The sequence below is a fragment of the Ranitomeya variabilis genome, chromosome 5 (assembly GCF_051348905.1).
Source record: "Ranitomeya variabilis isolate aRanVar5 chromosome 5, aRanVar5.hap1, whole genome shotgun sequence".
In the NCBI taxonomy this organism is placed as follows: domain Eukaryota; kingdom Metazoa; phylum Chordata; class Amphibia; order Anura; family Dendrobatidae; genus Ranitomeya; species Ranitomeya variabilis.
Window position 1 is genome coordinate 688,638,225 of NC_135236.1, and position 18,275 is coordinate 688,656,499.

Genomic DNA, 18,275 nt, shown 5'->3' on the forward strand with positions numbered 1-18,275 from the left:
ACCAGACAGGCCCTTCAGGCATTTGCCAGAATTGCCAGATGGCCAGTCCGGATCTGAACGCATGTAATCCCCAGAGTGACTGGGTATTACATGTTACACACAGAGAGTAACTGCATGTGATGTTTAGTCCCCAGAGATTAAATATATCATGTAATCCCCATAGAATATATATCACATATAATCCCCAGAGAGTGATTTTGTGTAACCTGTAATTCCCAGAGTATATGTAATCCCCAGAGAGTGATTGTGTGTGACGTGTATTCACAAGAGAGTGATTGTGTGCGATGTGTAATCCCCAGAGAGTATAAATCACATGTAATCCCCAGAGAGTGACTGTGTGTGATATGTAATCCCCATAGAATATATATCACATATAATCCCCAGAGAGTGATTGTGTGTAACCTGTAATCCCCATAGTATATGTAATCCCCAGAGAGTGATTGTGTGTGACGTGTATTCACAAGAGAGTGATTGTGTGCGATGTGTAATCCCCAGAGAGTATAAATCACATGTAATCCCCAGAGAGTGACTGTGTGTGACGTGTATTCACAAGAGAGTGATTCTGTGCGATGTGTAATCCCCAGAGAGTATAAATCACATGTAATCCCCAGAGAGTGACTGTGTGACAGATAGGGACACAGGGTCAGTGAACACTTTAGGTTTGATAATATGTTGACTGACCACTATGTGGGTCCTGTGGTTTGTTGATTTGCAAAACAGAAGATGACATGAAACACAGATGTGGGTATAAAAAAAGAACCAGATACTCTTTGCAAAACCACAGCCAGGAACACCGTAAAAGGATAGCAGCCAGATAATGGCTCCATCACAAGGGACACAAATTTGTCATTCTACAGGATGTGAGTAGTGATGAGCGAGTGTACTCGTTGCTCGGGTGGTCTCTGAGTATTTGTTAGAGTTCGGAGATTTAGTTTTCATCACCGCAGCTGCATGATTTACAGCTATTAACCAGCTTGATTACATGTGGGGATTCTCTAGCAACCAGGCAACCCCCAGCTGTACTCATCCTGGCTAATAGCTGTAAATCATTCAGCTGCCGCGATGAAAACTTAATCTCTGAACACTAGCAAATACTCGGAGATCACCCGAGCAACGAGTATACTCGCTCATCACTAGATGTGAGCTGAAAGAATGCAGATCTGCTCCATTGACTATCACTGAACCCATGGAAATGTTTGGGGAGGTTAGGATGTGGACCCACTGGTCACCTGGCTCCATGGAGATGTTCGGAGAAGCCAGGTTGTGACCCTATGGTCACCTGGCCTTGTACCTCACTGGACTGTTATCCTAAACTTGTTGTTACCGCCTCTCTGTGTGTGCCACAAGTGGGGTAGTTGGCCCTGGGAGCTCTGAAGTCACAGCTGCTATTATCCCAGCGAGTCTGGAGAAGGGTGCGATTCTGTAATTTGCACCATGTTGGTTATTGTGCTGGGACTGCTCTACCTGTTATCTGCCTGTTTTGTGATTCAATACAGTATTGCCACACTGTTTTACCCTCACCCAGTGTTGTGTGAGTAGTGTTCTGCCCATGGTTAAAGGAGAGCGGGTGTTCGGTGGGATGAGCCCTGGTTCATTCTCAGGCCAGCGGACTAGAGCACCCTTTGAGTATACTATGTAATATTCTGCCTCGTCTATTATGATGTGACGTTCCTGCGAGCTGCCATTCACTAATGAAATTCACATAGAATGGCTGCGTCACCTGTAGTCCCGGAGAGTGGCCAGTTACAGTGTCAGAAGTGGCTTGTGGGCTCCTCAAAAGTGGCTTGTGGGCGCCTCCCGAGGTCCTCAGAAGTGGCTTGTGGGCTCCTCCTGGGGTCCTGAGCGTCTGTGCCCCACATCTGTATGAACCTCCTATCTGCTGCATTGTGCCACGTTCCCTCTGGTGGCGGCTTAGGCTCCCAAGTGGTACCAGATGTCTTCCTTTAGTCGGACGGTGCCCAGCGGGAGCCTCAGCTGTCCGAGTGACGTTCCTCTGCTCTGCACCAGGATCCTCAGGAAGTAACCATCCAACTGCGGGACCGAGAACTGCAGCTGTGGCAGAGGACGAGCGGTGTTATTTCCCAGGTCATACCGGACCATCGGAGGAACCACAACCACAGGGGTAGTGGAGCGTCACCTCTGGTCATCTGATAGTACTTACCAGCTGGTTGAAAATGGGGGCACATGTCCGTGCCTGGGACTTGACTTTGTGGCTGGATATTTGGCAGGTTCTGGTGTGTAGGGAGATGATGACGCTTGAGCTTGGCTCCGACCCATCTGGCAGGTACTGAAAGCAGAAAATCCACAGACTCCCCATTAATGCGCACACTGGGCTCAGCTGCACGGCATCAGGGGAAAAGTGGAAGAGGGGGTCAAGTGGTAGTGGAGGATTCGTAAGATCACTTACAATATTCCTCAGGTGTTTCAGCAGAACGCAGAGCCGGGGGGCCGAGAACGAAACATGAAGCTGAACACTCCGCTCACAGTCTACCAAGAGAGGAAACAGTCAACAATGATAACATATATCTGTATGTGTGTGTGCAATAATCATCTAACAGACTAGATACTTACCTGCTGTACCCACCGGCTCAGTGCCACCAAGCACTCCGAGCTCGCCAAGGATCCGCCCACTCTAAGGAAACAGAACAGACAATCAAAATCTGGGGCACAAAAACTTATTATCACTAGTGATGAGCGAGTGTACTCGTTGCTCGGGTTTTCCTAGCACGCTCGGGTGACCTCCGACTATTTTTTTGTGCTCGGAGATTTAGTTTTCATTGCCTCAGCTGAATGATTTACAGCTACTAGCCTGCTTGATTACATGTGGAGATTCCCTAGCAACCAGACAAACCCCACATGTACTCACCCTGGCTAGTAGCTGTAAATCATTCAGCTGAGGCGATGAAAACTAAATCTCCGAGTAGTCATAAATACTCGGATGTCACCCGAGCAACGAGTACACTCGCTCATCACTAATAATCACATGACCGACGACCTGCCTGACAATCACATGACCTATTAGGATCATTGGTAACATGCAATGCTCTGACTAACCGCAGGCTTGTACTCCACCTGATACAGAGGACCATGGGGGCGGAAGACCCTCCCAGCAGGAATAAGGATGATTAAAACATCTGAGATCCCAGGAATCTCCAACCTCATGGGTGTAGGCAAAGGGCAACTGGTGAACGATGCCAGCAACATGGCGAGTGGATGTGATGACATGGGACCCCATGGAGCAGAGATGATCAACATCTTGATAAATGGGGATATGTGGAGTCTCAGCCCTGGGTGTGATGGAGAAGTCTAGTGATGAGTGAGTGTACTCGTTGCTCGGGTATTCCTGAGCACGCTTGGGTGGTCTCCGAGTATTTGTGACAGCTCGGAGAATTTGTTTTTCTTTCCGCAGCTGCATGATTTGCGGCTACTAGACAGCTTGATTACATGTCGGGATTTCCTATCAACCAGGCAACCCCCACATGTACTCAGGCTGGCTAGAAGCTGTAAATCATGCAGTTGAGTCAACAAAAACTAAATCTCTGAAGAGTCACAAATACTTGGAGACCACCCGAGTGTGCTCTGGAAAACCCGAGCAATGAGTATACTCATTCATCAATAGCGACGTCTGCTGCAGAGAGACTTGCAATGTATCAGTCCCATCTGTGTAGTCAGCGGAAAATCATGCTCCACCGTGGGCATCGTGTCTCATTTGAATTTGATGGACATTTGTCTTTTTTCAACCATATGAACGATGTAACTGAAGACGCTGAGCGATCAACGTGACATCCCAAGTCCTGTGTCACCCAACCAAGGCCACCACATGTCCACCGAGCATGCATCAGCCTGCTCCACCGCTAACGAACTGTCATCTTGCTCCATCACAGAGGATGCAAAACCCTGCTCTGCCACTAACGACCTGTCATACTGCTCCACCGCTAACGAACTGTCATCTTGCTCCATCACAGAGGATGCAAAACCCCGCTCTGCCACTAACGACCTGTCATACTGCTCCACCACCGAGGAAGCATAACCCCGCTCTGCCACCAACGACTTGTCATCTTGCTCCACCCCCAAGCACACATCACTCCGCTCCACCACTAATGACCTGTCATCCTACTCCTCTACCGAGGACGCATCACCCTACTCCACCACTAATGACATGTCATCCTGCTCCTCCACCTAGGACGCATCACCCCGTTCCACCACTAATGACCTGTCAGCCTGCTCCACCAACAAGAACGCACCACCTCAATCCACCACTAGCAACCTGTCAATCTGCTCCACCACTGAGGACACATCACCTTGCTCTGCCATTAACGACCTGTCATCCTCCACCACCTAGGACGTGTCAACCTGCTCCCCCACTAATGACCTGTCATCCTGCTGCACCACCAAGGACGTGTCACCTCACTCCATCATGAACGACCTGTCATCCTGCTTCACCACAAAGGATGCATCGCCCTGCTCCACCACCAACCTGTCATCCTGCTCCACCCCTGAGGATTCATCACCTCGCTCCACCAACGACCTGCCATCCTCCACCGCTGAGGACACATCAACCCGCTCCTGCACTAATGACCTGTCATCCTGCTCCACCCCCAAGGATTCATCACCTCCACCAATGACGACCTGTCATCCTGCTCCACCCGAGGATTTATCACCCTGCTGCACCACTGACGATCTGTCATCCTGCTCCACCGCCGAGTATTAATCATCCCTCTCTGCCACTAATGACCTGTCATCCTGCTCCACCACTGAGGATGCATCACCCTGTTCCACCACTAACGAACTGTCATCCTACTCCACCCCTGAGGATTCATCACCTCGTTCCACCAACGACCTGTTATCCTCCACCACTGAGGACTTATCAACCCGCTCCTGCACTAACGACCTGTCATCCTGCTCCACCCCCAAGGATCCATCACCTCCTCCAATGACGACCTGTCACCCTGCTCCACCCTCGAGGATTCATCACCCCGCTGCACCACTGACGATCTGTCATTCTGCTCCACCGCCGAGTATTAATCACCCTCTCTGCCACTAATGACCTGTCATCCTGCTCCACCACTGAGGATGCATCACCCTGTTCCACCACTAACGAACTGTCATCCTACTCCACCTCTGAGGATGTGTCACCTCGCTCCTCCACTAATGAAGGCCTGGCGCTGTAGCCAAGGCCTTAAGCCACCACCACGTACTCCATAGCCTTCACACTAGTTGCATAGCCTCTGCAGACTACATACCGCCTTCTGGACTTTCTGTACGCCCTTTGCTGCCGCTCTCCGGATAAATTTGGACAGGGACGGGGTGACAGCTTCGCTCTTCCCACTCAGGTCGGACGGTGTCATGTTGGCGAATGCGTGGATCAGGAAGTTCAGCTTCACGGATGGACTCTCCAAACTTTCCTTGATTTTTCTGCAGAATGAAACATGCATGTCAGGTGCGGTCAGACACGGTGCAGCGCTGGTCGCCATACTACTCTCACCCGTACCTGGTGAAGTAATGGGCGGCCTCCAGGTCGGAGTCAGACGGGCGCAGCTTCTCGTGGACGTACCGCAGATCCTCCACCGTGCACAGCTCTGGGAGCCCGGCCTGCAGCATCTGCGGGGAAACATAGGTCCTGACAACCCCTGGAGCACAGCGCTGGCAGGGTAGTCAGGGAGGAGGGGCACACATGGCTCACCAGTTCCAGGAGGCCGAGGAGCAGGCGGCTGTGCCTGCGGATCAAGTTGTAGGCACAGCAGCAGAGCTCCACGAAGTCCTGGGCGCGCTGCGGGCACCGGCCCTCCTGCGTGATGAACGACTCCATCTCTGTGGTGAATATGAACGGAGCCCGGTCCCTGGAGGCCGCCGAATTGTATGGGTAAAGAGAATTGCTCATTAGCATAAAGTACCAATACACCACAAGAAATAAACCACCTTCCTGTGGTGGGGGAGACACCATGCTGCCTGCGGGGGGGGGGGGGGGGGGGACACTGCTGCCTACTGGGGGGACACAGTGCTGCCTGCAGGGGGGACACACCGTGCTGCCTGCAGGGGAAGGGACACAGTGCTGTCTGCGGGGGGGGGGGGGGGACACAGTGCTGCCTACTGGGGGAGACACCATGCTGCCTGCAGGGGAAGGGACACAGTGCTGCCTGCAGGGGGGTCAGTGCTGCCTGCTGGGGGGGACACAGTGCTGCCTGCTGGGGGGAGACACCATGACGCCTGCAGGGGAAGGGACACTGCTGCCTGCGGGGGGGGGGACACACTGTGCTGCCGACACAGTGCTGCCTGCTGGGGGGGGGACACAGTGCTGCCTACTGGGGGGAGACACCGTGCTGCCGACACAGTGCTGCCTGCTGGGGGGGACACAGTGCTGCCTACTGGGGAGAAACACCGTGCTGCCAGGTAGAAACACCGTGCTGCCTACAGGGGGGGGGGGGGACACTGTGCCGCCTGTAGGGGGGAGCACTGTGCTGTCTGCAGGAGGAAAGGGGGGGGAAGGACGACACCATGCTGCCTGCTGGGGAAGGAGGGGGACACCGTGCCACCTGTGGGGGGGGAGATATAACAGAGTGTCCCCCAGTCTGTAAATGTGGACCACACTGTCATCAGGCCTCCATTAGTATTCCTTGTCCTGTATCTGGTGAGGGCACTTGTGGCTTTGTTCCCCTCTGCAGGGGGCATCTCCAATACACAAACCTGTAGACAGGGCTTCTGGAACATTCTTAGGCTATGTGCACACGTTGCGGGTCTACTGCGGATCCGCAGCATTTTTTTCCGTGCAGAAACGCTGCAGATCCGCAAATGATTTACAGTACAATGTAAATCAATGTAAAAAAAAATTGCTGTGCTAATGGTGCGGAAAATTCCGCACGGAAAACGCTGCGGATCAAAAGAAGGAGCATGTCATTTATTTGTGCGGATCTGCAGCGTTTTTGTACCCATTCCATTATAAAAATCCACAGTAAATCTGCATAAAAAAACAAATCAAATCAGCTCCTGCGTTTTCTGCCAAGAGATGCAGAATCTGCACAAAAAATTCCAGAGGCAAATCCACAACGTGTGCACATACCCTTAATCCTTGCAGCTATGTTCAAGGGGGCTGATCCCAAGAGTGGTAGGACAATAAGCCACATGTTCAGTTGGTTGTTGCTGTGTGCTTGCTTTGAAGAGAGAGGATCTGCAGCTGCGGCAAGGTTCTGTGCGATGTATGGAGATTGAAGATCATTTGCCACATAGAATTGTGATGTCTCATCATCCTGCTGGATTTAAGGACTGAATCTAAAGACTTGTTGGTGGTGACCTGCGAAGGGCTGGGATCTTATGCTGAGGCGAGATCCCGGTGACCGTGCGTATTGCTCGATTCTGCCACAAGGGACTGTGTTGTGTCCCTCATGTGCTGGATCCATTGAAATCATCCAAGGACTATTTCTATTTTCCTGACGTCGGATTACTGGGTGGCGCCCCCAGATCTGCTCCCTTTGTGTGGACTCATTGTGGGCGCATTGTGGACTCATTACGGACGCTGCAGAATTACCTTAATTTGTGTTACCCCAGCTCCCTGCTCCAATAAATCTTGGATTGTTTATCGGCCTGGTGTCTCTTCCTGCTCTGTCGCATACCCCGTCACAAACTGGTGGCAGCAGCGGGATCAGAGCAGAAAGAATGGAGGACAGCGACTCATCAATGTCTGGAACTGGAACCGGAACCTCAGGATTAAAAAAACTGGACTGTGGGGAGTTTACAAACAAAGTTCCGTGAATTAGGAGTCTGCTACAAAGGACTGACCAAGGACCAACTAATTAAGGCTTTGGAAGGAGCTTGCCTGCCAGATGGCACTGAAGGATTCCCACAGCAAAGGGAGGAAAGACAGGAGCTGCAGGTAAATACCCAAAAAAGTCAGTGGGTTGTGTGGTACGAAAAGGAGATGGCATTGCTTGGAGATGAGGTCACCATAGAATATAAGATGGAGGCCATTCGTAGAGCTCAAGAGAGGGCATTGCTGGAGAGACAGCTCACTGTGGAAGCAGCTGGAAGCACCCTAACCCTATCCACAGCATCCACCATGAGAGAATTCCCCAGAGCTTCTTCCAGGACTTTGAACATCAATGTCGATTAATGGAAGTCCCGGAAAGGGAGCGAGTCAGACATCTAGTGGGGCTCTTAGAGGGTGGAGCTGCCGAAGCCTACAGAGCTATGGACCCCCAGTGGAACTGTGAGTATGGGGATGTAAAAGAGGAGCCATTCTAGAACATTATGCCGTTACCCCAGACACTTACAGGACCCATTTCTGCTCCTTAGCCTGTGATGGGGAAGTATATTTCAAGATGTATGCCCGCAGGCTTAAACAAGTATGTCATCGCTGGCTGGAGGGAGAAGGGGCCTTAACTTGGGATACTCTTCTCCAGGTCATACTAAAAGAGCAGTTTTACGCCAAATGCCCCGCTGAGATATGGGAATGGGTGCATGAGAGAAAACCAGCGACAGTAGAACGAGCTGCCACTTTAGTTGATGAGGCTCTCACCATCAAGCCTCAGTGGAAAAAATTACTGGAGGATGGAGTAAAAACTACCAGCACCCCACCACCAGTGGTGTCTTGTCCTTCAATCCCCAAAGTTTGCTGTCCCACTAGACAACCACCTCATGGTGATACCCATGTGACTCACCTTCCAAAAAGTCCTGCCTCCTATGAAATGCGACAAGGAGAGAAAGTAGTAGAGCGCAGTGTCACGCCGCCTAATACTTACCTCTCCGGCCGGCGTGATCCCGATGCTGCTCCTCACTCTCCTCCATCTGGGTTCACTGGCACTCCTCGCTTCAGTGGGCCGCGCATGCGCAGATGCGCTCCTTTCACTGCTGGGGCTTCTGGGAGTTTGTGAACTGGTGGCTCCGCCCGAATATGGCGGCGCCCATCGGGTATTTCTTCCCTGCGTCTACTCTGGTAAGACGCCTTTGTATCTATTGTTGTCTGCCTTGTGTCTCTGCCATTCCGGTCAGTCCTGTGTCTCTGCTGTACCTGTCTGCACTGTGTCTCTGCCACCTCGGTGGTTCTGTCTTTACCTCGTCCTCTCTTCTCCTTTGGCTTAGCCCTTAGTCACCCCTATGGCTCCGGCAGTTGCGGTTTCATCCTCCTTGGGCCCGTTCCAAACACTCCCTGTACAGGGAGTGGCTTCATCTGGTCCGCTCGTCCTCGGAGGCTCTAAAGCCGCGACCCAGAGGCTCCACTTCTCAGGTTTTCTCCCCTAAATCCTGATAGTATACAAAGGCCATGGATCCCGCTGGAGCTTCAGCTGCCCAGAAATAACTTGTTTTCTTGCGAGAGAATCAGACCCGGATGATGTCCTTTATGAAATCTATGGACTCTCGTCTCTCCGCTCTTCAGTCCTCAGATCCGGAAAATGCCTCTCAGCTGGCCAGTTTGCAACAAGAACTGGCTCAGCTACGGGATACTCAGTTTCTTATCCTAGGTTACATGGCATCTGTCGACAGCCATCTACTTTCTTTACAGTCAGCCGCGTCTGTTCCTACTCCAGTTTTGACTCCTCACCCACCTCCCCGTCTGGCCAAGCTTCCTCGATTTAATGGAGATCCCAAACTATGTCGGGGCTTTCTAAATCAATGCCGTCTCCATTTTGAGCTCCCTCTGCAATACCCTACTGACCAGGCCAAGGTGGCCTTTATTATTTCGCATTTGGAAGGTGATGCCTTGGCATGGGTAAATCCTCTTTGGGAGCATGATGACCCCGTGGTCACTCAGTTGACTTCTTTTTTGGAGACATTTCGTCGAGTATTCGATGAACCAGGTCGCCTGGACTCTACCACTGAGTCTTTGTTCAATTTACAGCAGGGGTCCTTAACTGTGGGGCAATACACTATCCAGTTTCGGACCTTATCTTCTGATTTAGGTTGGAATAATGAAGCATTAGTAGGGGCTTTCTGGAGGGGGCTATACAGTCATATTAAGGATAAATTGGCTGGTCGAGATACTCCCAACTACTTTGGAAGATTTAATTGCTTTGCCCACTCATATAGACCTTCTCTTTCAGGAATGAGCTCTTGAGAGAAGATTTCCTCGTCCTCCAGCGTTTTCTCGTAGACCTCTCAGTCCACGTCTCAGGGTGTCTGCTTCTGTATCGGCCCCAGAGCCGATGCAAGTTGATCGCCTTAAACTTTCTGAACAACATCGCAAGCAGAGACGCACCCAGGGTCTCTGTTATTACTGTGGAAGCTCCTCCCATCTTCTCCGAGCCTGTCCTGATCATCCGGAAAACTCCTCCGCCTAGGACAGGAAAGCGAGGCCTCCCTAGGTGCATGTGAAACCTCTCTACCTCTCACTCTGTCTGTCTTGTTGCATGTACATGATAAATGTTTTTCTTTAGAGGCCTATGTAGACTCAGGCGCTGCAGGAAATTTTATTAGGTTAGAGGAGGTTATTAAATTTTCTGTCCCTGTTAGGACTTTAGAAAATCCCCTCTTTCTCGCTTCTGTCGACGGAAAGCCCGTGCAAGAGACATAACCCAAGTTACGCAGTTGGTAGAGCTTCAGGTAGGGGCTCTTCATAGGAAGAGAATTACGTTTTTTGTTTTAGCCAATATCTCCCATCCTATTCTTCTTGGTCTTCCGTGGTTGCGGATCCACGAACCCTTCTTAGATTGGCATAAGGGTGATATTTTACGTTGGGGAGATTCCTGTCAGACTCGTCTGCTGCCGATGCATCCTGTTGGTGTCCCCTCTCTATTCCTTCGGGGTTGCCCTCTGTTTATTGCTCCTATGTGGATGTTTTTGACAAGGAGGCTGAGAGTCTTCCACCACATCGTCCCTACGACTGCCCAATAGACCTCGTACCTGGTACCACTCCTCCAAGAGGAAGAATCTATCCTCTCTCTCCTGCACAGACTCAAGCCATGTTGGAGTATGTTCAGGAGAATCTCGCCAAAGGCTTCATTCGAAAATCTTCGTCTCCTGCCGGAGCGGGTTTCTTTTTCGTAAAGAAGAAGGATGGTACTCTTCATCCATGTATTGACTACAGAGGGCTAAACAACATTACTGTGAATAATAAATACCCATTGCCTCTCATTCCAGAACTCTTTGACCGCCTGAGGGGAGCGCTAATTTTTACCAAGCTTGACCTTCGAGGAGCCTATAACTTAGTCCGTATTCGCGCAGGAGACGAGTGGAAGACCGCATTCAACACCCGTGACGGTCACTATGAGTATTTGGTTATGCCATTGCCTTTGCAATGCTCCTGCTGTATTCCAAGAATTCGTTAATGATATTTTTCGAGATTCTCTCTATTCCAGTGTCGTAGTCTACTTAGACAACATCCTCGTCTTCTCTCCAGATTTATCTACTCACCGACGAGACGTTTGTCGAGTCTTACTACATTTAAGGGAGAATTATCTTTTCGCAAAGATTGAGAAATGTGTCTTTGAACAGTCTTCCGTACCCTTCCTGGGTTAAGTCGTCTCTAAGGATGGCCTGAAGATGGATCCTTAGAAGGTGTCTGCCATGTCCTCTAGGAGTGAAGGCTATCCAGCGATTTCTTGGCTTTGCCAATTATTATAGGCAATTTATCCCTCATTTTTCCTCCTTGACTAAACCAATTTCACCTCTTGTTCATAAGGGGGTCGACCCTAATCACTGGCCTCCAGAGGCTGAGATCGCCTTCCAAACCTTGAAACAAGGATTTGCTGCAGCCCCAGTGCTTCATCGACCGGATACCAATAGACCGTTTATTCTTGAAGTAGATGCGTCCACTATTGGAGCTGGAGCGGTTCTTTTACAGAGGTCTAAGGGTACTGTCACACTCTGCAACTTTCCAATGATCACGACCAGCGATACGACCTGGCCGTGATCGTTGGAAAGTCGTTGTGTGGTTGCTGGAGAGCTGTCACACAGACAGCTCTCCAGCGACCAACGATGCCGAAGGCCCCGGGTAACCAGGGTAAACATCGGGTTACTAAGCGCAGGGCCGCGCTTAGTAACCCGATGTTTACCCTGGTTACCATCGTAAAAGTAAAAAAAAACAAACAGTACATACTCACATTCCGGTGTCCGTCAGGTCCCTCGCAGTCCGCTTCCCGCTCTGACTGAGTGCCGCTGTAAAGTGAAAGCAGATCACAGCGGTGACGTCACCGCTGTGCTCTGCTCTTACTTTCTGGCCGGCAGTCAGTCAGAGTGGGAAGCAGACGGCAAGGGACCTGACGGACACCGGAATGTGAGTATGTACTGTTTTTTTTTTTTTATATTTACGATGGTAACCAGGGTAAACATCGGGTTACTAAGCGCGGCCCTGCACTTAGTAACCCGATGTTTACCCTGGTTACAAGCGAACGCATCATTGGATCGGTGTCACACACACCGATCCAACGATGACAGCGGGAGATCCAGCGACGAAAGAAAGTTCCAAACGATCTGCTACGACGTACGATTCTCAGCAGGGTCCCTGATCGCTGCTGCGTGTCAGACACAGCGATATCGTATGGATATCGCTGGAACGTCACGGATCGTACCGTCGTAGCGACAAAAGTGCCACTGTGAGACAGTACCCTAACTCTGGTCGTTTAGTCTCTTGTGGTTTTTTCTCTAAAGCATTCTCTCCTTCTGAACGTAATTATTCCATTGGAGACAAGGAACTGTTGGCCATTAAATTGGCCTTGGAGGAGTGGCAGTACCTTCTTGAAGGGGCCGTTCATCCTTTCATCATTTTTATGGATCACAAAAATCTGGCCTACGTTCAGTCCACCCAAAGGCTGAATCCTCGGCAAGCCAGTTGGTCCTTGTTCTTCGGACATTTTGACTTCGAGCTGCATTTTCGACCTGGTAATAAAAACATCAAGGCCGACGCTCTATCTAGGTCTTTTCAACCACTGGATGAAGAGGAGAGATCTGCGCATATTGTTGATCCTGCTAAGATCATTTCCGTAGCTCCCTTGAACGTGATCACTCCTCCACCGGGAAAGACCTTCGTGTCAAATCGTGACAAGATGAAAGTCTTTCGATGGGGTCATTCCTCCTAGTTTGCCGGACACGTTGGGGGCAAGATGACCCTTTCCCTGATTTCTCACCATTATTGGTGGTCATCACTTTGCCAAGATGTCCTGGATTTTATCGCTTCCTGTTCTTCTTGTGCCAGAGACAAAGTTCCTTGGCAGCTACCTTCGGGATTCCTGCATCCGCTTCCTGTGCCTTCTGTTCCTTGGAGTCATATTGCAATGGACTTTGTCACCGATTTACCGCGCTCCTCAAATTGCACCGTTATTTTGGTGGTTGTGGATAGATTTTCCAAGATGGCCCACTTCATCTCCTTGCCTGGTTTGCCTTCCGCTCCTGACTTGGCGAAGATCTTTTTACATCAAGTCTTTCGACTTCACGGATTCCTTCACGGATATTGTGTCTGACCGAGGAGTCCAGTTAACCTCCCATTTCTGGAGAGCCCTTTGCGGATTAATGAAAGTATCGCTGGATTTCTCCTCCACATATCATCCTCAGTCCAACGGTCAAGTGGAGCGTGTGAGGGTATGTGCACACGTTGCGGATTCTCTGCGGATCCGCAGCGTTTTTTGCAGTACAGAAATGCAGATCTGCAATTGATTTACAGTACAATGTAAATCAATGAGAAAAAAAAATGCTGTGCACACTTTGCGGAAAATCCGCTGCGGAAACGCTGCGCTTTAAAAGAAGTAGCATGTCACTTCTTTTTTGTGAATCTGCAGCGTTTTTGTTCCCATTCCATTATAGAAAAACGCAGGGGTAAAAAACGCAGCAAATCCGCAAGAAAACTGCAGCAAAAACGCACAAAAAAACGCTGCGGAACCGCACAAAAAAACGCAGGTGCGTTTTCTGCCAGGAGAGGCAGAATCCGCACCAGAAATTCCTAAGCCTATTCCGCAACGTGTGCACATAGCCTGAATCAAGTTCTCATGTCTTACCTTCGGCATTTCACCAATGCTCATCAAAATGACTGGGTTTCTCTTCTGCCATGGGCAGAATTCGCCTACAATAATCACTAGTGAATCCTCGTCTAAGTCTCCTTTTTTTGTAGTTTTTGGGCAACATCCCTGCATTCCTCTCCCTGTAGTCCCCACCTCGGGTGTACTGGAGGCGGATTCCTTGTCCTTGGAATTTTCTAAAATTTGGCAGGAGACTAAAGAGCCGCTTGAGAAGGCTAATAGCAGAATGAAAAAGTACGCTGACAAGAAGCGTTTAGATGCTCTTCCGTATCATCCTGGCGATAAAGTCTGGCTGTCCTCACGCTACATCAGACTCAAGATTCCCTCTCAAAAGTTAGATCCACGTTACATCGGTCCCTTTGAGATTTCTAGTCGTATCAATGATGTAGCATACAAGTTGAAGTTACCTGCTTCGTTGCACATTCCCAATGTTTTTCGTGTGTCACTCCTCAAACCTGCAATTTTTAATCATTTTCATTCTGCTCCGTCTCACTTTCCTCAACCCAGTACTTCTGATGGTTCTTTTGAAGTTAAGGATATTCTCGCCAGAAAATCTGTTATTTAATTGATTGGAAAGGTTTCGGTCCTGAGGAGAGATCTTGGGAACCCCTAGAGAATATCAATGCTCCTCTTATCTTGAGGAGGTTCCTTTCCAGTATTAAAGGGAGGGGGAGTAAGATAGCGGGTACTGTCATGCCGCCTAATACTTACCTCTCCGGCCGGCGCGATCCCGACGCTGCTCCTTGCTCTTCTCCGTCCGGGTTCATTGGCGCTCGTCGCTTCAGTGGGCCACGCATGCGCAGATGCGCTCCTTTCACCGTTGGGACTCTGGTAAGACGCCTTTGTATCTCTATTGTCACTGGCTTTCTTGCTGGCACTTCTTTAGGTTCTTCTGGCTCCCTGTCTCTGTTTCCTTCGCTGTGACTCTGCCTTGTTCTATTCTTATTGTCTCTGCCATTCCGGTCAGCCCTGTGTCCTCTGCCGTTCCTGCCTGCCTTGTTTCTCTGCCATTCCGGTCAGCCCTGTGTTCTCTGCCGTTCCTGCCTGCCCTGTGTCACTGCCATTCCTGCCTGCCTTGTGTCTCTGCCATTCCGGTCAGTCCTGTGTCTCTTCCGTTCCTGTCTGCCCTGTGTCTCTGCTGTCTCTGCCACCTCGGTGGTCCTGTATTTACCTCGTCCTCTCTTCTCCTTTGACTTAGCCCTTAGTCACCCCTTTGTCTCCGACAGTTGCGGTTTCATCCTCCTTGGGCCTGTTCCAAACACTCCCTGTACAGGGGGTGGCTTCATCTGGTCCGCTCGTCCTCGGAGGCTCTGAAGCCGCAACCCAGAGGGTCCACTTCTTGGGTTTTCTCCCCCAAATCCTGGTATGCAGGTGTTATGGATATGGGCATCTGCAGGCCACATGCCCAGCTATCAAGTGGAGAAGTCGGTCTCAACCCCAACAACCACCTCATGCACCCTCACATGGATATCAGCCTCCAGGTTACCTTACCTCCGTCCCCAGAGTGCAAATGGGAAGTTCTGCAATACAGTGCAGATGTTACCGATGTGGGCAGACTGGGCATCTGCAAGACACCTGCCCTCAGGGTCAATTGAAGAATGACCTTACAACAAATTGGCCTATCAATTATTTACAGCCAAATACAATGGAGTAAGAGGTGCCACCCCTACAAATTGATTTGCCTAATAGCTCAGACACCCAAGTTCGACCATTAGGGGTTTATGGGGTGCAGGCCACAGCCACTTGTTCCTCTAATCCTCAAAGAAAGCACTTACAGGAGGTCGTTCTGGAAGGTCAGAGAGTTCTTGGTTTTTGTGACTCTGGGGCATTTCTCACCATAGCTGATCCCAGAGTGGTTCGGCCAGAGGCAATACAGCATGGACCTGGGATTACCATTGAATTAGATGGAGGCCAATGGAGGAATATCCTAAAAGCAAGCGTAGAACTGGACTTTGGCTTTGGGGTCAAGCAATTCGTGGTTGGGGTGATGAGTGGCCTGCCTGCGGATATTGTCTTAGGAAATGATGTGAGAGAATTACAATGCCGATTTGTGCGTACAGAAAGCAGAGTTTAAGTACAAGAGGATGTAAAATGGAGCCCGGCCTTCAACCTTACAACTTCCCCATACAATATAAAAGAGGCAGCCAACACCAAAATGCTAATGGATTGTCCAAACAAGAGCCATGAGTTTTGTCAGCCATGTCTATGTGTACTTGACAAGCGACCTGTTGAGCTCACTAGTCTGTACACTACTTGAGGGGGAAGGGGTTGTAACAGAGTGTCCCCCCAGCCTGTACACATGGACCATACTGTCATCAGGCTTACATTAACATTCCTTGCCCTGTATCTGGTGGGGGCATCTGTATCTGGTGGGGGCATGCTTGTCTTTTGTTCCCCTCTGCAGGGGGCGTCTCCAATACTCAAACCTGTAGACAGACTGCAGACAGGGTTTCTGGAACATTTTTAATCCTTTATAATCCTGTAGAATGTAAAGGCTGAGTCACCCATAACGAGATCGTTAACGATATCATTGCAACGTCACGCTTTTGGTGACGTAGCAACGATCCCGCTAACGATCTCGTTATGTGTGACAGCGACCAACGATCAGGCCCCTGCTGGGAGATCGTTGGTCGATGGGAATGATCAGGACCTTTTTTTGGTCGCTAATCACCTGCTGTCATCGCTGGATCGGCGTGTGTGACGCCGATCCAGCGATGTCTTCACTGGTAACCAGGGTAAATATCGGGTTACTAAGCGCAGGGCCGCGCTTAGTAACCCGATATTTACCCTGGTTACCATTGTAAAAGTTAAAAAAACAACAGTACATACTCACATACTGATGTCTGTCACGTCCCCCGGCATCCACAGGGTTAAAACTGCTTTCGGCAAGAGCGCTGGTAATGCACGCGCTGCTGCCGAGAGCTTCCCTGCACTGACTGTGTCAGCGCCGGCCGTAAAGCAGAGCACATCGGTGACGTCACCGCTGTTACTACCGGCGCTGACACAGCCAGTGCAGGGAAGCTCTCGGCAGCAGCGCGTGCATTACCAGCGCTCTTGCCGAAAGCAGTTTTAACCCTGTGGATGCCGGGGGACGTGACAGACATCAGTATGTGAGTATGTACTGTTGTTTTTTTAACTTTTACAATGGTAACCAGGGTAAATATCGGGTTACTGAGCGCGGCCCTGCGCTTAGTAACCCGATGTTTACCCTGGTTACCCGGGTGCTGCAGGGGGACTTCGGCATCGTTGAAGACAGTTTCAACGATGCCGAAGTCGTTCCCCTGATCGTTGGTCGCTGGAGAGAGCGGTCTGTGTGACAGCTCCCCAGCGACCACACAACGACTTACCAACGATCACGGCCAGGTCGTATCGCTGGTCGTGATCGTTGGTAAATCGTTTAGTGTAACGGTACCTTAAGCCCGCAAGGGCAGGGTCCTCTCCCCTCTGTACCAGTCTGTCATTGTCAGTTTTGTTTACTGTAAGTAATATTTGTATTTTGATGTAACCCCTTCTCATGTACAGCACCATGGAATTAATGGTGCTATATAAATAAATAAAAATAATAATAGTAATATCTATGTTCAAGGGGGCTGATCCCAAGAGTGGTAGGACAATAAGGGTACTGTCTCACAGTGGCACTTTTGTCGCTACGACGGTACGATCCATGACGTTCTAGCGATATAGTTACGATATCGCAGTGTCTGACACGCAGCAGCGATCAGGGACCCTGCTGAGAATCGTACGTCGTAGCAGATCGTTTGGAACTTTCTTTCGTCGCTGGATCTCCCGCTGTCATCGTTGGATCGGTGTGTGTGACACTGATCCAACGATGCGTTCGCTTGTAACCAGGGTAAACATTGGGTTACTAAGCGCAGGGCCGCGCTTAGTAACCCGATGTTTACCGTGGTTACCATCGTAAAAGTAAAAAAAATCAAACAGTACATACTCACATTCCGGTGTCCGTCAGGTCCCTCGCAGTCTGCTTCCCGCTCTGACTGACTGCCGGCCGGAAAGTAAGAGCAGAGCACAGCGGTGACGTCACCGCTATGATCTGCTTTCACTTTACGGCGGCACTCAGTCAGTGCGGGAAGCGGACGGCGAGGGACCTGACGGACACCGGAATGTGAGTATGTACGGTTTGTTTTTTTTTACTTTTACGATGGTAACCAGGGTAAACATCGGGTTACTAAGTGCGGCCCTGCACTTAGTAACCCGATATTTACCCTGGTTACCCGGGGCCTTCGGCATCGTTGGTCGCTGGAGAGCGGTCTGTGTGACAGCTCTCCAGCGACCACACAACGACTTTCCAACAATCACGGCCAGGTCGTATCGCTGGTC

The 18,275-nt window shown here is 50.3% G+C and overlaps 1 protein-coding gene across 1 annotated transcript in view; it reads right to left on the reverse strand.

Moving 5' to 3' along the window:
• Window positions 1-1,081: 1,081 nt before the first annotated feature.
• Window positions 1,082-18,275, reverse strand: part of PIK3C2G (phosphatidylinositol-4-phosphate 3-kinase catalytic subunit type 2 gamma) — a 215,001-nt gene continuing 197,807 nt past the window's right edge. Inside the window, exons 25-31 of the mRNA XM_077267271.1 lie at window positions 5,684-5,840; window positions 5,492-5,601; window positions 5,244-5,415; window positions 2,572-2,632; window positions 2,408-2,487; window positions 2,162-2,287; window positions 1,082-2,052 (exon numbers count right to left, since the gene is read on the reverse strand). Of these exons, the coding sequence (XP_077123386.1) occupies window positions 1,912-2,052; window positions 2,162-2,287; window positions 2,408-2,487; window positions 2,572-2,632; window positions 5,244-5,415; window positions 5,492-5,601; window positions 5,684-5,840 (847 nt within the window). The 3' untranslated portion in view covers window positions 1,082-1,911. The remainder of the gene's footprint in view (window positions 2,053-2,161; window positions 2,288-2,407; window positions 2,488-2,571; window positions 2,633-5,243; window positions 5,416-5,491; window positions 5,602-5,683; window positions 5,841-18,275) is intronic.